Below are 21245 nucleotides of genomic sequence, written 5' to 3'. Positions count from 1 at the left end.
TCCTGATAGCTTTGTTGTCCTTCCATGTAATGCAGCTTTAACTGCAATGCCAGTTTTTCCCTTTTAAAAAAAGCCAGTAGAGAAATGTGTAGAAGTACTAGATGACTATATCCTATTAGAGGAAATTGTTAGTTTCAAAAGCACAGATTTTATAAGAAATGGTTTAATGTAAAAGATATACAGTACCAGTCAAGTTTGGACACAGCTACTCATTCCATGGTTTTTCTTTATTACTATTTTCAACATTGTAGAATAATAGTGAAGACATCAAAACTATGAAATAATAGTATGGGGGGCCTTGAATGAGTAGGTGTTCTAAAACTTTTGACTGGTACTGTATATTTATGTCGTCTCCCATCACGCCTCCACTATTACAGTGGCATTACACAGGACGAAGAATCAAATGAAAACCTGGTGCGGTGCTGGTCTGGGAGAGTGCTTTTGAAGGCTGGGGGAGTAGCTTGAACATCGGGAGTGATAGATGGACCACCAATGGCCTTGTTGACCGATGGCTAGCCGTTGTGCTGACAGCAAGGCTCCCTGGGTAAAATATGGCGGGGGGGATTTGGCGTTCTTAAGCCTTTTAAAAGCCAGGGAGCTCAGCAAGGTACGCTGAAAACTATACTGTACAGGAAATGAAATCGTATTGCGAGGGAGTGAAATTGGTCGCCGCAGCCACCATTAATGGCCTTTTAATTAGAACCAAAATGGAATTCTACCCGGCAACCGATCGTCCTGTTATGGTGCCAATTACGGCATGTGAGCGCCCTGTTTTCTAGTAAACCTCGTGCCCTCGTTCGTTGATTGGATAGGGGGGGTGTGGTGAGCTGGGGTGGGGTTTTGGGCTGAAGGAATGTATCCCCTTACCATCTTGGCCCCTAATGGTCAATTACAGGGGATAGCTGGCATCATGGAGACACTACAAATCTAAGAGGGGACTGGGTGGGAAAACTATACCCAGTTCAGTCAAGGTCTTATGCAGACTGACCTAACCCAATCTGTTTGGCCGGTATCATGCCATTGTTCGCATAACGACTTAATGCTGTTGAGAGCGTGCCGGTGTCTTTTTTTTGTGCTCACTATAAATGCTTGGTCTTGCATTGAATGACTTTAATTAATGATCATTGTAATTAAAAACAAAGTCTTGTTATGAGTAGTGTTTTCTAAGACTATAAAATGAATGCTCTCGTTTGGGGTTTACTTTGAGGTCCACCATGGACTGTTAAGCTTGGTGTTTAGTGTTTTTCCCTCTGTGCTCAGCTGTGGTTGGTGAATGAGGATATTGCCAACACGTGTTCACTGTTCACCCCTTTATATCGGCGTCGGCCTGCCCGCTGACTCACCATTCAGTACGCTCACATTCAGCTGTTTTGGATCAGTAGTGTAAAGGGGTGTATGGGACAGGAAGTTGCACCCTCGAGATCTGTGGTTGTCTATTTCTGAAGAAGAGGGTGTGGGGTATATGTGTAGGAACCATGGGGAAACCGAAAGGCACTAGAGGGAACTTTAAAAAAAATAAACGTTATGCTGTAGTCATGGAGTAGGCCATACTATTCTCATGAGATCCAACCATCATGCCCCTAAGAGTGTTTTTCCCACACTGGTAGTGCCCATACTATAATCAGAATAGAATTGTAAGAGTGACTTGTGTGACATCGTAAGGGAAGCTTGAGGAAGTGGTCCACTGTATCCGAGTGACAGATGTTTATGATTTGGTTACGAGGTTGGTATTGTTCATGTACTCCCCCGGAGGTCTCCCCCCTTCTCTCTCTCAGGACCCGTGTCAGTCTAGGAGAAATCCCACTGAGTGTTTTGTGTATGTCTGTGCGCTGCTACCATGACACCCTGTAGCTTCAGTGACACACAACCCCCTCCCTGCCTTTGGTGTCTTCCAATATGGTAGGTGCAGAATCACACCTTTTTTTGAGTCGCCTTTGTCGCCCCCCCCCCCATATGGCAAGATGTACTTTGGGGAAGCGCTTTCATCCCTGGTTCTCCCTGTCTTTTTCTTTTCTCGTTTTCCTTTCGTCGATGCATGGTTGTTTTTGTCTGAGCATTAGATCATCTCTCTCCACTAATTCAAACTTCCACTCTGCATTGGCAAAAGGGAGCAAATTGCCTATATGAACAAGAGCTGGGCCCTGGCAGGAAACGGGCTGTATGTCTTTGATTAGCGCATGAGTTGCCAGGTCAGGTTGGTTCCTGTTGCTACAGTAGTGGTCAAAACTACACTAAACAGTCTTCCAACTATAAGGAACGTTTTGTTGCTGATGACTTTCAGGTATTTGTGTAGCAGCCGGCTTGAGGAATTAGCCTTATTTGATACAATGATAGAGAATGAGGATAAATGAGGATAAATGAACTCCCCATAGCCATAGATTGTTAGTGGCGGTTCTCTTCAGATCACAGTTGTGGCATTCTACTTCCTTCCCCTTTTTGATTGGACAGACTGACACCTATGTTGTGGCATTGAGGTCCTACTGAAAATGCTTAGATTAGCATTTTTCTGTAATCAGTCTAGGGCTGAGGGCTGCTCATGGGCTTGTACATCAGTCTGCAGCCAGTCATATAGGTCAACAGTGCAGAAGAAAAAAGCTTGAGGGGGAGGTAAAATGGGGAGAGGAGAGCGTCGAGCCTGTGGTAATTAAGCCCATGCCTGGGACCAATTATCGGCAAACCAATTTTAATTCTGCAAATGGTTTGTTATTTCAGGTCGGCCGCTGCTTGGCCAAGTGAATGAGCAGATTTGATGAAGGCCACAGCATGGTCTACACTCCACCCCCCCCCCCTTTACATGAGCATTGTGCAATACTGTCTCGAACTCTTCAGTCAACTCCTTTAAGGCCATAACCTGCCACATTCCGTTGTTTGGCACTTGCTTGACCAGGGGATATCCTGGGACACCTTTTTTTGCGGCATTGGCTTTTTCCTAAGAGCTTCGCAACTGGCCCCCTGCATCTTAAGTCCCTTGCTAACTCGATTAGTCCAAATGGGAGCAGGTGACCTCCTCGGTTGTACACTGGCCCGTGTGTGGAGCATGGTAACCACAATGGTTTGGGGGAGGGTGAGGGAAGATGTTCCGCAGCGGACTGAGGACTCACCTTTGCGGAGCATCTAATCATTACTCTCCATAGATTGAGCAGCTCACGCCACTTAACTAGTCTCGATGTAAGAAGACTCGCTGTGCAGAAGTTTGTTTCAGGATAATTATTGTTCCTTATCACAACTTAATTTGATTCTGTAGAGTCTGGGAGATCACGATTTGGCATATGAACATTTAGATCCTTTAAGTGAAGCATAATTTGTAGCCACATTAAACTGCTTTTGTCAACAGTTGTAATTGTTGTTTCTTTTAAAGTTGGACCTTAAAATGGATTTGAAAGCACCTCTTAATATTTTCTGTGCTATCCTTCCTGTTGGGAAGACGCTTGACCTTTCTGCACGGCCTGCCATTCAAGATCTCACAGCTGGGACGTTGGATTAAAAATGGGAAGTGATTCACTGTGGCTTGATTCCCTTAAACACTAGAATCTCTAGATGTTCCAATTAAATGATGCAACAGTTAGTGCACCGTCTGCCTACGGAACAACAGGAACAGTAAGGCTGCGGATTCATGAATAATGGTGTTTCAGCTGAGTCATGGACCAAATGTCGACCAATAGAAATAGTCAGACTAAAGACTAGCTTTCAAATTACTTGATTTTTTAAAAACTGCAAGTATGAGCGCTGTTGAATAGAGCTTGAAATATAACTCATTTGTAATGGTGTCAATATTTGACTAGTTACCAGTATATACCTGTTCCATCAATGTTTCTGTTCCATAGGCAGACGGAGGCTCTTTCTGAGCTGCAAGCTCTCTACCATATGAGTTACAATATGGAGTATGACAGCATGTCCTCTGCGAAAGCTTTTTATTCAGCCACTTTGACGGATCAACTTGACAGACGTAGTTATTTTCTCTTGAAAGTGCTTTGGGGTAGAAGTTTCGAAGTGCAAGTGGATAATCTGTATTCTAACAGTTACTTTACAGACGTTAAGTGCATCTGTTAGGGAAGGGAAAGCGTTCCGTAATTAAACCTATAGGGAAAGGGGATACACAGTCCGTTGCACAACTGACTGCATCCCAACCAAAATGTGTCTTCCACATTTAATCCAACCCCTCTGAATCCAAGAGTTGCGAGGGGACACCTTAACCCACGTCATCAGGCACCCGGTGAGCAGTTAACCATTTAACTGCCTTGCTTAAGGGCAGAACAGCAGATCTTTCCACCTTGCTGGCTCTGGGATTTGAAACCAGGGACCTTTCGGCTACTTGGCCCAACACTCTTAACCGCTATGCAACTCAATGTGATGATGCCACTTAATCCTAAGCACAATGCAGTAAAGGCATGTTAAAAATGCCTGTAACTCAGAACCTGAAGCAAGGATATGCATATTCTTGATACCATTTGAAAGGAAACACTTTGAAGTTTGTGGAAATGTGAAATTAATGTAGGAGACTAACACATTAGATCTGGTCAAAGATTTAAATGTTTTTTTTCTTTGTATTATCTTTGAAATGCCACAATGTAATATTGCATTTTAGGTGCAATTTAGATTTTGACCACTAGATGGCAGCAGTGTATGTGCAATGTTTTAGACTGATCCAATGAACCATTGCATTACTGTTCAAAATGTTGTATCAAGTTTGCCCAAATGTACCCTAATTGGTTTGATACATTTTCAAGTATATAACTGTGCACTCTCCTCAAACAATAGCATGATATTATTTCACTGTAATAGCAACTGTAAATCGGACAGTGCTATTAGATTAACAAGAATTTAAGCTTGTTGGCAATATCTGATGTCTGTCCTGGGAAATGTGTTACTTAAAACGTCATGCTAATCACATTAATGCACCGTTAGCTCAACTGTCCTGTGGGGGGGAGGCACCGATCCCGTAAAGGTTAAGTTAAACATTCGCCATTTGAGATGAGGGCGGGCAAGGGGAAAGAGGGAACATCTGATTTCATGAGCGGAAGGAGCTGTTAGTTGAAGACATCTTGCAGCTACTTCACCTTCTTTTTTTTCACTGTGCAGTTCTATGTCCAACTTTTGGCTCATTACAAACCAGTCTCTGGGGAAAGGGCAAATGCATTTTGACTGGCATTGTTCTATGATTGACATCTCGGCTTGATCCACGGGGAGAAAAAGTGAGTACCTCGGGCTTGCTCAATAAATAGGCTGGCCCTCTGTCTCCCTTCCAAACTTTACTCTAATCGTTGGCAAAGTTCCTGTTGACAGGTCAATGAGTGTATTGCGTACCTCGCTTTTCCAGTTGCAGGTTATTTATGGGACGAGTCTTGTCCTGTAGGCAGAACTGTGATTTCCGCTAGATGTGCCTGCTGCAAAGTCAAAATTGTTATAAATTAAGACAAATTCAAATTTTTGTTTAAGGTCAAGGTTAGTCATTAGGTTTATCAGATTTTTATACCTTTTGGGCTGTGCCAATTTGTGACTACTCTGCAGAGCTTCTGCAGAGCTTCTGTGGCTCAGTTGGTAGAGCATGGCGCTTGTAACGCCAGGGTAGTGGGTTCGATTCCCGGGACCACCCATACGTAGAATGTATGCACACATGACTGTAAGTCGCTTTGGATAAAAGCGTCAGCTAAATGGCATTTATTATTATTATATTAAGATTCATTACGAAAAACGCTAACCTGCCTTCCAGTTGCTCCTTCACATGTACAGTGACCTTTTCAATTTCGAATAGGGAACCATAGCCAAGATGGTACTGCCAAGCCAAACTCCTCCCACAGCTCAAAGCTCAGTCATTTAATTTGCTTTCCTGCTTCCCCTTTCCTACCTGTGACGCACACAGAGATGGTAACATAGCCAATGTGTTGGCTTGGTAAATCTTTTCTCATCAATTTAATGAGTTCCATTCTAGGGTCACTTGTTACAATGATGTGTAGATTACAAGCAGTGTGCTTCTAATGGTGATCTACTCTTCACTGGTTGCTTATCCAGTTTTGTTGCCACATGAGATTTACAATGCAGCAGGGATCCTGCATTGAAATAGTGGTTTAGGCTAAGAGAGGAAATGCACCATAACATCGACTGGCCAAGTACAGCAAGCGATGGGATGGCCAAGCGCGGCCGCCCACACGTCGCAGTGTCTGAATTCGAGTGGGGAATGTTATAAATTACTTGATTGAAGAGTTAAGACATTGAGATTGTGGCATTTTAACAAAGTCTACAGAGTGAACCATTTGATTCGATATGTAAGAAACCACAACTGCTACAATGAAATGGCTGTGTTCTTCATTGGTTGACGAATCCCAAAAATGTACATTACAGCCCCTAATGACTTTGGGGGCTATCAAGACCATGGTGGGTTTTTTTGGTCAAAAGTCCATCCCCTCTCCTCCGTGACCCGGAAACTGATAAGTGTCTTTGTTAGTAGGCAAGCAGAAGACTGCCCTCCCCTCTTGAGTTGAGCAAATCTAAATGAGAAAAGGCCTATATAAGGTCATGTGGTGAATGGGTTGTTGCGCTTTGCTGTGTTAAATGATGGGGGTGCTCTTTCCTGGGCAACAGGTAGGAGACACAGTGGGAGGTAACAGCATACCTGGGAGACCAGGTGTTGATGCTAGCTAACCCTCGGAAAACACCTTCCAGACAGTCTCTTAGGTCGACAAACCTGCGTCACCGCCACATGGGGTGAAAAATGCTGGAGGCTTAAATATGTGAAAGAGAACTGCTCAGACAGAGCCCAGACTATCCCACCCTATGTTTCTGGGTGGTGCAACTCATCTCATTCTCAACCCATATTTTCCAGGTTCTACATAAATAGGTTCGGCAGGCTACGGTGAATGGAACCTTTTAGCCATATGTAATTGAACCTGACCCGATCACGCAATTAATCACGACCCACAATATTTGCTCAGCGTTATTGGATTCTGGGGCAGAGCATACACCAGCAGTGAGGTTGACTCTGGTCTAGCCATCCGAGCCGTCAGTCACCCTGAAGGTGGTGGCGCTTAGAGCTGGTGTAATGTGAACATCTGACTTCCTGTCTGTTGCAGTCTTGCTCCTTGGATTTTACTCTCTTTGTACTAGGTTACTGCCAGCCAGGACTCTGTAGGGAACGAGTACTTTTTGACCATTCCGACACTTTTTTTTTTTTTTTTTTTTTTTACGTTTCGAGAACCGTTTCTCAATTTCTGTCCGATTTGGCTAGTTTGAACGGTTGGCATACACTGGTGGAGAACGCAGTCATTTAAAAACCTATTTTTCTCTGAATGTTTTGTTAATCCCTGTTGGCTGTCTGTCATGCTGTGCCCTGCCATTCCTTGCTTTTACTGCCTTTTTAAAAGACTGTCTGACAGAGTTAGAATGACTGCATTTATACTATACCACTCCTCCAAATGAGCTAAGGAGCACCTTGTATATTACTTAGCGCTTTATCAATGTACAAACTGTACAATTATGGTTATGCTGCACATACTACTCCGTAAAGACGAACAAAAGATAAAAGATGTTGAACGGGAGCTTGTAGATTCTCTTAAATTTGCCTTGAACATGCAGACTAATTGGCAGTCTTGCTACAAAGCCCCCTGGGACATAGAGAATGACAAACAGGTGTGTCCGAGGGGGTCATCTGACCTGGAGCGCAGGTTGTTTGTCCTGAAGAGCTTGACGGGAACCCAGCGGTTCATGTTGTGGGTTGCCAGGATTTGAGATGTATTTATATCTAATATTAGCCCAGAGTTTTTGGTATCCGTGTTGCATCAGATTGGTGGCGGAAATGGTCTTCATGTTTATAATGAGATCCCAGTAGAGGGAGCGCTTTCAGGTAGTACCTTGGCAGTGTGAAGTTGTGAGCAAGTGTGGCTGGCAGCAAGAGACATTCCAATTCCCATTAGTGCCAATGTCTCATACACACATTAAAGACCTTCTGTAATCTGAAGGTAACCTTGACAATTATGTAGGTTTAAATACTTTATTTTTTTAATGTTAAGAGGAATATATTTGGTACCTTGAGACTTTGCTGTTGCTTGGAATTAGATTAGAAAACAAATCACGTTTACGTCTTTTAAAAAACATTTTTCAAGGAGCTTGTCGCCTCACCCACGTTTTTAGTATGTATATATATATATTATTTATTTAAATTTAAGGCTTTAGTGACACACACATTAGAAACACTGAGCGGTGAGACACGGGGAGCACACAGGACTCGTATCATTGTTTCAGAGGACTAAGGATAACGTATTTACAAGTGAACACACAGCATTGAGTGAAAAGCACCCCCCTCCCTCTCTATATTTCAGTGTGCAAGGATCCACCCTATAAAGTGGAGGAGTCTGGATACGCAGGCTTCATCTTGCCCATTGAAGTGTACTTCAGAAATAAGGTACATTTAACAAGGTTTTGACCTGCGTTGCTTACTAAAGATTCCAACCTGTAAACATTTGGCTTAGCCTGATATATAGGAGACCATGATCATCCCACATTAGGACCTTTTAATAATCTAAAAGTAGCATTTGAATTGTGGGTAATGGCAAAACATGTATATATTTTTATATCCACATGCATTTGCATAGTTCTTTATACAGAATATGATAGTTAACACTTTCTTTGCCTTTGTACGAAAGAGGACTATCAATATACATTTTACCATTTGGACTTTGGTACGCAACTGACTTCTCTCCTTTCTTTTGTTCCTACGGATGTCCCACTGCACCTCTCAGGAAGAACCTAAGAAAGTGCGCTTCGACTACGACCTGTTTCTACACTTGGACGGCCACCCGCCTGTCAATCACCTACGCTGCGAGAAGCTCACCTTCAACAATCCCACGGAGGAGTTCCGCAGGAAGCTGCTTAAAGCCGGCGGGGTACGAGATGATAGGCCTGGGGGGTGGGAGATGGAAATTTGACTAGGGGTGCATCTCAATAGCTGGTGTTTATCTTAATAGCCATAAGCATGGGTGGCCATACTGGATAGGTAGGCTTTTGCTCCAGCCTTGCTTGAACACCTGATTCAGCTGTGAGAGCAGGGCTTGAGAATAGGCCTTCATATCCAGTATGGTCAACCCCTGGAGAGGTAAATTATTAAATGACAAATCAGAAGTTGAAGGGAATTTAACGCAATGACTAGCACTTTAAAAACATCCAGATGACATAAGAACTTTGCTGGCCACGAGATATGAACCATGTCGGTTGCATATCAGACCAGCCATTGGTAGGCAAATGGGCTTATCAGGCCAGCCATTGGTAGGCAAATGGACGTATGCTTTTTTATTTTGTTTTGTTTTTCTTCCCACCGCCCTCCTGAAAACCTTGTGTGTGCCCACAGGAATGTCCCCAAAACATTTTTGTGGACAATCGCTTCAGGAACATATGTAATTTGTAAGGTCATGAGTGTTTTATTTTTTTATTTTTAGCAGGCCCCTCTCCATGCTCATTCCAGTAACACACCAATGTTTTTTGTCTTTGTGTATGACATCATACACCTTAATGTCTACAGGCCTTTTCAGAGGAAACAAATAAGATTGGAAAAAGTCAACGCTGACTGTGACATGGTTTAATTAAGAAAGGACTGGTGTGCCATAGCAACATTTATTCCGCTTACTCCGGATGTTTTGAGGCTTTCTCCAATAGAGCTGATTGGTGTGTGAGTGTGCACTAACATGCTTTATGTGTGTCCTCCACAGCAACGGGATCCTCACAAAAGAAGTTCGGACGACTCTCAAGTAAGACTTATCATGTGTACTGCAACATTCTTCCAATTGAGATGTTTACACACAAGAATGTGTTGGTACTGAAGCTTCAATGCTATCGGTCCACTCACATTGACATTGACAACGATTGGCTTTGACAATATAGGCTTGTATATCCAAGAACTGTATCCAATATGCACAGTTGTGGGCAAGCTTCTATTATTTCTGAGACTTTCCCCATGTTGTTGACCAAGTGTTTCCCCTACCATTGTAAAGGTGGAACCCACCCCGCTTAGCTCTGTTATCCCCCTCCTAAAAGAGTTTGACATCTGTTGGTTTGATTTGGAGAGAGGGTAATGGGAAGACAAAGGAAAGGATAGTTGTATCAAAGGAAATGCTTACCAAGTAGTTTTGGTGCTGACTCACAGCAGATCATTTCAACCTCCGAGAAACCTCATGTTCCCAGTGAAGTGTTAACCCTTTGTTTACATCTTGCTGCTGGGCAAGACATGAAATGTGTTTATTCTTCCCTCGGCTGCTATGTTGAAGTGACACCACAAACAAACGCACCCTCAAATTTAGACACACAAGGAAGCAGCTGTGTTGTCTTTTCTTTGCTCGCGCGTGCTCACTGTCATTCCATACAATGTAATGACTGTCTGTGAGCAGTTCCAGGAATAACGTGCAGTGTTAAGTGGACAAGATTCTTTTTTTGAGGTTTGCTGCTCTTGGCATCGACAAGAACGCGACGATAATCTGTTAGCCTCCCTAAAAAATAAAATGTTACAAAAATATCCAAACAAGCAGTCTTTAGTTTTACACACAAGCAGCTATATATAATAAGCAGGAATAATGAAACAGTCCAATTCATGCGGTCCTTGATATTCAAATAGATTGGTTAAGCTCTTCATTCCCAGACCATTTGGGCACAAGATACAATACAATAGAAAACTGTTTTCCACATCAGGACAATATCATTGTTAATTTCTCTGCCCTTTTTATTGCATTGTATTATTACTATTTAATTTTTCTTCTGTTGTAGATTTGATTCCCACAGGCTACATGATATGTTAAATATGTCACTGATCTGTAAGTCACTGTGGATAAAGGCGTTGGCTAAATGACCCCGTTTTACTTCCAGGTGATGGTAATGCAGGAGGGTTCCACATCTCTGTTTGGCCAGCACCTCAAGCTGCCCACCCTCCCCAGCAACTCCCTGACATTGAACTTCTCAGACGCTAAGAAAAGCAAGGCCTTCCCAGGGTCGAAGGTCAGTAGCGGTCTCCAGGTACAGACCAGGGCTAGACCGACTCCCCCTCTTCTCAAACTCTTCCCAAAGAACTCCCACTTCAAAGTCCCCCCCCCAAATAAAAGAAAGATAATCAAAAAAATAAATAATCGCAGTGTACTTGGCTAGGTTCAAAGATGTTGAGGGTATTTAAACTCTGTGGACGTTCAACTCGGCATTTCTTGGCTGCTGTGAGACCACATGGTCCTGTTCCCAATAACTTTCAGACACACTGGGGTCCTATGCTACCAATGACGGTTATAGCACCGGCCATACTGCATTAATTAGGCAGTATATAAAAGTCACTTTAGTTTTAAAGCTTGGTACATATCAGTGTTTCATTGTGATGCAATTGTTCTCTAGCGGTCTCAGAAAGCCAACTTTTAGATGCATATGTGGTATTATCCGTCATGGCTGTAAATCACACATGTCAATAAACTGGCATGTTGCTTCCATTTACTTGTTATTTTTAGGCCCTTTAAATGGTATCATTTACCGCGGCCGGGCAGAGCCCACTCTGGCAGGACTGGGTTACGAGAGGCCCAGTGCACATGGAAACGGTTTCCAATCTAAACAGACTGTGCGTGTGTGATGGATTACTGATGGAGCAGAGGGGTCACACGCGCACAGTAGTTCTACCATTATCTTCCACTAACGTCCAATGGCAATCCACCTACTGTGGTCTCCTCTCCCTCCGGTTCACTTGTACCCGACTAGTTTTTTACATTTTTCTAAGTGTTACTGATTGCTAATGGCAGTCTGCTAAGTTTTACTTGACTATAAGTGCATTTTTATAGGCTAAACGACCAAAACTCAATTGTTGCACATAACTACAAAACAGCACAATGCGTAAAGGACCAGTTAGTTTCTCAGTTGCCTTGACAGTTATAAGGTGCATAAGCAGCTTTGAAAGCAATATTCTCTGTACATAGCACTGAGTAGCAGGTGATTGTAACAAGTAGACTGCAGTAAAGTAGATGATGCACACATCCATATACTCTGGAGTGGCAAGTACCGGGGGGGTCAGGTGCTGTTTTTGTGGCCAGTTAATGTATTGAGGCTGTTATTGGCGAAGCGCATCACTTTCAGACCAGTAAAACTTTGCTATAAACGGCCTTTAAAGTTTTTGGCCCTGGGCAGCCAGAGTGTTTGTTGGTGGGAGTAGTTTTGTGTGAGTGGGTTAGCAGCTTTACGTCCAGAAGGTCCCAGGGTCAGGAGCAAAATAAAAGGGTTTTGGAGGTAGTTTGGGCAGGTCGTAACACCCCCGCCCCCTGTCGTCTAGACTTGCTTAATGGCTTCATGGCATTGATGAAATATTGACGGGGGGCCAGCAGGCGTGACCCCGGGACAAACAGCCTGTGTCGTTCAGTTAGTGAAAAGAGAATGCACTGGCTTTAGTCCCTTCCATCTCCAGGTTTGCGCACTGGTTGGGCCACTTTAAGGTCGCACTTACAGCTGTTGAGTCATCCCTCCCTTCCCCCACATTCTGGACAGAACAAGTTCCCAGCTCTTTTCTCAAGTAACCCCTTTTTTTTCTAGAATAGACATGCTCTTTATTGAGCGAGCAGTACAGAACCCCAGGGTGGCGCAAGGCTTTCTCAAAATAAACACACAGTATTAAGACTCCTTTTAAAATGTCATGACCAGACCAAACCTTTTCTTTGCTCATTTATTTGTCTGGGGCTTATTGATTTGAGCATTGTAATCAAGCCTTCAGCACTGGAAGCCAAGTAAATAATTCCCTGTAGTGTTTTAAGTATTGTTTTGACCCCAACAAATCTCACTGAAGTGGCAACCCTCAAATTGCATCATCCCTAACCATTTCCTGGATATCTAGTCAACAGTTGATCAAGACTCATTTCAGTGGTGTGTGTGTGTGTATATTGAAAAGCCCTTGAGATCAAAAATGTACTTTTAGGCCCATGGATCAAGGGAGTTATTAGCTGAGCTCATTGACATGCTGACGATTAGCAACAAAGTGGGTCAAACTAACTTAATTAGGTGTTTGCCCCATCGTGTCCACTGACCCTGAGGCGGGATTTCTCCATCTTCCCTCTTGCCAGTGTGCAATCCTCTGAGTGTTAGTTAGGGCTGAACTAACCTTTTTCATTATGTACGTAGCTTGTGCGGGCTGTACTTAATCCAAATCGTAGAACTTGTTATTCAGATAATCACTTAGTTAGCGAAACATATCAATAAACTGTTCAACTATCCATTAAACCTGAAGGTAGCTCAAAACCCAACTTAACCTTAGAGGTTGTTGTTGCACATGAAGAGTTAAAGTTGATAGCTTGATCGACCATCCTATAGGAGACTATCCAAATAAATTGAGACCTAATTAATCTATGTGCTTTTCGCTGCAGGACGGCTTCAAAGGATCTGACTCTCTCCTCACCACAACCACCACCACCAGCTCATCCAAGCTCCACAAACCCTCCAAGGACTACAAGGACAAGCCTTTGAAAGAGCCCAAAAGTGCCTTCAGAGACTGTAGCAGGGAACCAAGCAAAGCCTCCAAAGATCCATCCAAGAAACCCAAAGAGAACCAGCCTCTTCGGGACAACCCCCCCATCCCCAAGATGGGCTTCAAGGAGCCCAAGGCCATGTCCAAGGAGCACCGGCAGGATGGGGGCTACTCGCACGGGGCTGGGAATGGGACAGGGACTAACAAGCGACTGTCCATCACTGACAGCGAGGACCACCTGACCAAAAAGCGCAAGAGGGGTTTCTCGGAGTTGACATTAAAGCCGCCGGGGGGCTCGTTGCTGCCGTACCCCCAATCCCACTACTCGGAAAAGAAACTGCTGAAGGACAAATCCCAGGTGCGGCCCGCTAAAGTGCGGGTGGACGGCGGTGAGGCGCTGGGGGAGCGCAGGAAGGCGCCGACGCTACCTCCGTTCTCGGAGTTGAGGGACGCCAACGACTCCGACATGGAGGACAATATGTCCACCAAATCAGATGTGAGTGGAGCCTATATGTATTTTGTGCTTGGTAGGTTTGTGCCGTCTGCCTTGACCACATTGGAAGAGTTGAATTATACTTTCATGTCTTCTGGGCTCTACTCTAGCTGTAAAACAAATGTTAACCTAAGTTTTTTTTTTTTAAATAATTGCTTTAGGGATGAGCAATTCTGGTACTCGTGACCAGTGTCTGCTGGTTTTTGTCCCTTCAAATCAGTGAGTGGTGAAACCAGGTGTACCTTTGCAGCAATAAGGTGTGTCCATTTTGTTTGCACCATTACGGCTTCACATTCAGGAACAACCGATAGGAATCAATCTTTCCATTTAGCATTTTTACACATTACCATACGAGTATGCCCATAGAGCCTACTGGACTTTTTAGTATTAGGTAGCAGAGTGGAGTTTCTGCCTGGTGCAGGAAGAAGGTTATTGAATCCTCTGGTTTTAAAAGTGGGTCTGTTCTTTTGGTCAGTCTCATCCTCCGCATGACCAGGCAATAAACATCTAATGACCGAGTCCAAGGGGGTGGCTCATAAACATGGTTGGTGTGCAGCTGCAGAGGGGCTGCTTTTGTTTAGAAGGAAACAGGAAATGGATACCTCCTAAACCACCACCCCACCTTCATGAATTTACCTCCCAGTGCCCCATTTTGACATAGCCAAAAAAGCTACCCATGCAAAGCAACAATGTTTGCAGGTTTAGAATGTTCTGCTAGATCCAGGTTGCATGGTCAACTGTTGCATTCTGAATACTTTTTTAGTTGACAATTTAGTTAAATCTGATACTCTGTGCAAATGATTACAGATCTGGGAAATTATTTTTGCATACCGCAGTCTAGTTCCTTTAAGTGTTAAGATGGGAATAACGGAGTCATATTTAGACCTTGAGAGATAACAGTAGGCCTTTCAGAGTGTTGCCAGCTCCTCACACGTTCAGTGAAGGATCTTAACAAAATGGGGACTGTTATTAGCAGAGAAGCAAGCTGGGAGATTTATGGTTTTACGGCACCCAAGGAGAATGCAGAAGGACGCCAGGAATAGCCAAGAGCTCTTCTTCAATCTTTTGCCTTTTAGAAAAGAGGAAAAAGGGGGCGGGCAACCATTCTGCATTTGTCAGAAGCATCTCGTTATCTTTCTCCGTTTGCTTTCAAATTTTCTTTCATGCCCATGGTGTGTTCACCAGTCCCGCTACAAATACATTACACACACAGGTGCTAATCTCCCTTAACCATTTCCCCGTCAGAACCAGCAGAGCCATTGCAGCCCAAAGCCAAATGTGTGCGTGTGGTGTTGGTGGGGGGAGGAATTTGCCCTACAGGAATGGTCATAAATGGGAAGTGGGGTGGGTGCAGGGCGAGTGGAGACAAATACCAGGTGGTCGGTCCTCCACAAGCTGCCTTGACGACTCTGGTGGCCCAGTCCTGGCTATCCCTGCTTACGCCTAACGCAAACCTTCATTTGATCTGGGCTTCTGCCACGCTGTGTAGGCCTGGGGGAAACCAAGGAACTACCAAAGGGGAGGGAGAAAGTAACAAGAAGAAGAAAGTCTAATGAAGGCCCCACAACTACACATGGGTAGATCAAATGAACAGATTGTATTTTAGGTTAACTTCTGTCATGTAATGGAAACGCAGGCTGTTTCATGAATTTGTCCTTCGTTGTAAGCATTGGCCTACTATTGCGCAATAGTACACAAGTTGGTCCCTCGTCAATACAAAATGTGTAGGCTGTGTACACTGCACATGTTGCATGCCTTCCTGACTCTTTCTCAGCGCAATAGGGTGGTTTGTGGTTGGTTTTATGTTTGTGAAGTGCTACATGTCCATGAGTTAAACAGTCATTTTTGTTAGATTGACCTACTACATGGCCAAACTGAAAGCGCACGGCACCTTAATTCACATCAATACGACCTTGTTTGATCAAACTTCCACTGAATTGAGAGTGAATTAACTGACGTTTTGGCCCAGTCCAGCAATGTTCATCTTGTACTTGTATCACACTTCAAATAAAATTGTATTAGTCACATGTCCAAAAATTTGCACAAAAATGAAATGGTAACACAATATAATAACAAGACTATATACAAGGAGTAGCGGTACCGAGTCAATGTGCAGGGGCACGAGGTAGGGTAATATGTACATGTAGGTATGGGTAAAAGTGACTTGGCAGTCAGGATATATAATAAACAGATTAGCAGCAGCATGTTTGAAGCGTGTGTAAGTGTCTGTCTGTAGTGTCAATAACTTGTTTGTGGTGTGTTGGCGCGTTAGTGTAATATGTGTGGGTAGAGTCCAGTGAGTGTGCATAGAACCGGTGCAAGAGCCGGTGCAAATAACTGGTGGCTTCGGTAGACTGAAAGAGATGAGACTGCAGATTGATGGGGGCAACCTAATACTAAAGTCCCGTTTATTGTCCTATAAGAGGTCTGCTTTGGTGGCTTTGAGCAAGGCAAGACAAAAGCCCCTTTAGCAGAATGGCTGTGAGATTTACGATGTACTGAAGAAGCCCTGGCCCATAAACCAGTAGACCAGCTGCATGTTTGTTGTCGGAGGTGACGGCTATTGAAGTTTCCCTACCTTTTGTCCTCACTTCTCGCGCCTGTGCTCTCTCGCGAAAATAATGGTGGATGTTTCTTTGGGGCCTTCTACTGTCTATTGGGAAGAAGTTGTTAAAACCAGTTTATCCTTGTTACAGTTGGGCTGATAGAAAGTTTCCCTGCGCTGCATCACAGGTCAAGAAAATATGCTTCAAAGAGGCTATAACTGCACTACTAGGGACATACTGTATTTAAGACATGTATTTTCCTGATTTAATTTGTTAGTTGACTACAAAGTTGCTGCCACCATGCGAGAGTTTGTCACATTAACGATGTTCCGTTGCTGCAGCTTTTGCACAATCACTTTGAAAAGTAACATTTAAACCAAGACATGTGTGGGTTTCCTGGTTTAGGTGCAAATCAAATGTCTGCAGTATTAAAAATAGGCTAATGGCCTTATGTGCTATGAAAATGTACATCTGGGATGTGGGTTTCTTACTCGGACCACGTGAGGTCCATTTACTCGGTTTCTGTCTGTGTTTTTGACTCCAGCACACTTAGAAGACCTCATAATTCTGAATGAAGGCTAATCTTTGGCCCTCTTGATTGACTAAGTCTTTGGATCTGAGAGGAGTTCATAAACTGTAACAAGGGTATACGGTTTCAGAGACCAGGGTTAGAGAGGGCTCTATTTGGCAGCCCGGGCTCGTAGATTAAGAGGCTGTATCCCCATAGCCAGGGAGGCGATTTGTGGCTGCTCGCACGCCTCTAGAATTTGAATGGAATTCCATCTCATATTCCCCTTGCTCTCCTGTGTAGTACAACGAATTACAGAAGGCTTTCCCCAGGGCTGAACCATACTAGGCAAGCAAGTCAGTCGCTTTGGTTCGAGTTGCTGTCCAGGGTTAGGCCTTAGCCTCTACAGTCACCAGACATAGACACACACATCCTGGAAGTTGCATGCCATAGCCGGGGAAGGAGTAGATGTATCTTTACTTTGTGTGGTGTCTCGGGGCCACAGATCAGACAAGAAAATGATCTGTAATTTAGCTTCAAAGTGCCTTTCCCCTTAGTCTTCCACTTGGATGAGGTTTAAAGCTCTGTTACACAACCATGTGGTCACACACACTTTGATGCATTGTCTGTCATTACCTATTTCTTCTGCTGGATACTGTATTGTTTTTCTCGTGGTATTTTGTAGTCTTTAGCCCAGGGATGCACTCCTAGTTTCCATTTCTCCCTGGCTCATACTTAATCAACAAATGCTAATGATTGGCTGGAGAGGACATAGTACTACAGTACATAGACCTCTGCTGGAGAATTGGAAGAAGTCCGTGTTGGCTTTTAGTCATCAGCTGTTTCTCCCTACAAATAAGTTTTGGTATGTTCTGTGAAAAACATATTTTAGCTGGGTGTGAAATGTAAATGTCAAAATACAATTTATTTGTTTACCTCCCACTTTCTCACCAACTTCTACCTTGTCTCAAGGGCTTGAGCTTGGGAGATGCGAAAATGAAGTCACGCGACTTCCGACCGATATTAGCATTTTTTTCGCCCATCTGTATTAGAATGACGCGGCCCTGCCCGCCTGTGGGGGAAAACAACATTTGGTTACCACATTGGCTCACAGCAGAATCCTTTTGAAACGCAATTTTCTTGTCTGCTCATTTTAGTCAATTACAAAACTATATTTAAGAAAAGTACATGTCAAACAATTACTTTTCAAAATTGCCTGCTCCAGAGCATTCTCACTACTTATAACGGTGCTAGCAGCAATATGCTAGCTACCGACCGGAACGTTAAACTTGCCAAAACTAACGACGCAGACTAACGTTATAAGCTACAAGTAGTGAGTGGAGTTACAAATTCAATATACTAAACAAGTTACATGTTTTACCTGTGATAAAAGGTTTTCCACACATAACTACGTGTAGCCTACTTTGACACTGGGTCCCCACCGAATAGCTCGAAGTAACAGGGCTCTTCTCACAGGCTCTATTTCCCTACGTGGAAGCATTACGAACCGTGGGTTAGGACTTTTACCAGGTTACATGCACATTGAACAACACGACCTGTTTAGGTAATTCTGTATAACAAAATATTGACAAAGGTGGCTCTCTTACAACAGTGGTGAATGGGAAAGAATGTTTGACTCAATCTGAGTGTGTGGTCGAGGGGAATATCGACTCGGTGTATGACTTGAATGGGATTTGTTCCACATTCTAAAACATTAGCATGTGTAAACAGTGACAAACTAAACCAAAGCCACGGATTGCCGTCATACCGTGTCCATGGACTACTTATATGGTAAGGAAACCAATTTGTCTTTGTGTAATTTCTGAACTATCCCTTCAATTCCTTTTTCTGTCGTTCTTCCCTGCTTATTTACATTTGAAAAAAATATTGAGGGGATGAGTTGTGGCTGATTTCTTGCGATATGGAGGACGAAACCAATGATGACTTAGTCACGTTTGGCTTAACCCACACAGTGCTTCAAGAGCCAGCTAAAATATAACACTGACAAATAATACTCTTATTTCTGTGCTGTTTCACCTAACTATTTTTACAATGGTAGTGGGAATTTTAAGCAGTGTGGCTATTTTGTTATGTCTTTATGTTTAGCTAGTGGCTGGTTCTTGCATCTTTTCAGTTCTGTTGCACCGCAGTTGCTGTCTGTCAGTTCTGATTGAAGTCAGTTTTTCATTAGCTTTAAAAAAGTAATGTACCATACCGTTACAGCTTTGCTATTAATCAAGGCAGGGTGAAGGGTAAGGGATAGGCCTTGGTAATCTCCAGCTCTCTCCTTCACTCGCTCTCTTTCTCTCTCTCTGGGACACAGCACAAATGCCAGACCTGATGATTTTAACGTGGTGCTCTCCACAAGCTCTGAAATGCCTTTATTTTTTTTACAAGTTTCTTGTTTTTGGCTGGACAACCAAAGACTGAGAAAAGCCTCTTGATTTACAACGAGGCCTCTGACCATGCATTTGATGTCAGTGAGACACCCAGACAGACAAACAGGCTGTAAAATGCTCCAAAAAGAAAGGGAGAGTGAGAACATCAAAGATTCCCTCATGACTCTGTGGGACCCCACAGGGGGGCTTGGTTTTAATGGGCTTACCCCTACACTTGCCAGCCAGACACTTGGCAGCATCAATACTCAGCCCAGATCTTGGTAGAAGTGAGGGGAGGAGGAGGTTTTTTTTTGTGTGTGTGTGGAAATGGAAGTTTGTTGACGCTTCCCCAATTTGGAATGGAAATTGTACACAGCCTTGCAGCACACCTCACAGGCCAGACAGGAAACCGAAGCCCCACCATATCAGGCATAGATCCATCACCTGGAAATATTCCAATTCAATTAATTATTTTTGTTGCCTCAGGAAAATAGCTTGTCCTCTCCATTCAGGCTCTATTCGATTTTTAAATCCACCGTTTCTTTGTTGCAGCAGGTGTATTCATAAGACTGCCCTATCAAGCATTTTATAAGCTGAAAACATTTTGTAACAGCCCTGTCTGTAAATCACTGCTTTGTGCTGCCTTGGCTGGAGGGCTAGAACACTTCTGTGAGTTTGGTATTGTTCAGGAGACCCAGGCCTGGTTCTTCCAAGGGGTCATCTGAGAGGAATGTAAACAAATTAATTCAGATTAACTTTAATGGCTTCTTCAGATTTCCTTTTGTGCAGCCTTCTAAGGAGGATTAACTTAATGGTAACTTGCAGATTTTCATCTCTTTCTCTACTGAAAGGAACGATCACCCCCTTTGCACTAACTTAAAACACAGTGGAAAAATGTACAACTTTTTTTTAGACTGACATGGATATGAAAGTTGGTGTAATAGGTAACAGAACTTCTGGTGTCATTTGGAGCACAGTAGATCGGTACATTTAGGCACTCATCTTCCTCCCTGGTACTATGAGTGTCATGATATAATGTATGATGTCCTCATATAGTCTCTTAATTCATATACCCCTCTCCTTTTTGTTCACTCAAATTGTCTTGGTTAACATACTACCATCAATTAGTGATTAGCCCATACATGAAGGAAGGAGGCATTTTCAAAGTATTGGAACCAAGCCATTGCTCACCCACACATGTTAGTGTTTCTACAGTGACGGGAGAGAATGTTGTGCATGTACGTTGTAAATACAGGAGCCCCTGGGAGCCCAGCCAGTAAACCTGTCACATTCTCTCCTTATTGGCCCATGCCAGGGATTTCATCACTGCCACTCACGCCACCGGGGTGCCACGCCTGCTTACAGAGCCCTGTCTTCCTAAGGATTTAATGCACTTAATAGGCTTTCTGGACTCTTATTAGCTATTATTGCAGCCTATAACCATAAGCCCAGTAGGAACTGTACTAAGGAGAAATTAAATGGTTGGAGAGCCACATATCCAGTAGAGGAGTTGCAGATGCCTCCTGCAGTGCTAGAGGCATCACTACAGACCTGGGTTTGATCCCGGGCCGCATCGCAACCGGCCGTGATCCGGAGTCCCACAGGGCGGCACACAATTAGCCCAGCGTCGTCCGCATTAGGGGAGGGTTTGGCGGGGGGGGACTTTACGTGGCTCATCACACTCTAGCGACTCCATGTGGAGGGCTGGGTGCCTGCAGGCTGACCTCAGTCGTCAGGTGAACAGTTTTCCTCCAACACATTGGTGCAGGCGGGTGTTAAGAAACGTGGTTTGGTGGGTCGTGTTAACTTTTTGTCAATCTCTGATTTGAAATGTATTTGTTAAAATTATTTGATACTGGACATGCAC

The 21245-nt window shown here is 43.7% G+C and overlaps 1 protein-coding gene across 4 annotated transcripts in view; it reads left to right on the top strand.

The window, feature by feature from the left end:
• Positions 1–21245, top strand: part of mllt3 (MLLT3 super elongation complex subunit) — a 44836-nt gene that overhangs the window by 15047 nt on the left and 8544 nt on the right. For 3 of the 4 annotated variants that reach the window (XM_035753054.2, XM_052497189.1, XM_035753057.2), the window contains exons 3-7: positions 8313–8395; positions 8712–8876; positions 9696–9734; positions 10843–10971; positions 13353–13949. In XM_035753054.2, coding sequence (XP_035608947.1) covers positions 8313–8395; positions 8712–8876; positions 9696–9734; positions 10843–10971; positions 13353–13949 — 1013 coding nt within the window. The remainder of the gene's footprint in view (positions 1–8312; positions 8396–8711; positions 8877–9695; positions 9735–10842; positions 10972–13352; positions 13950–21245) is intronic. The other variant, XM_035753056.2, reaches the window with a different exon arrangement.

Source organism: Oncorhynchus keta, chromosome 35, assembly GCF_023373465.1.
Source record: "Oncorhynchus keta strain PuntledgeMale-10-30-2019 chromosome 35, Oket_V2, whole genome shotgun sequence".
Taxonomy (NCBI): Eukaryota; Metazoa; Chordata; class Actinopteri; order Salmoniformes; family Salmonidae; genus Oncorhynchus; species Oncorhynchus keta.
This window is presented reverse-complemented; position numbering and strand designations above follow the sequence as displayed.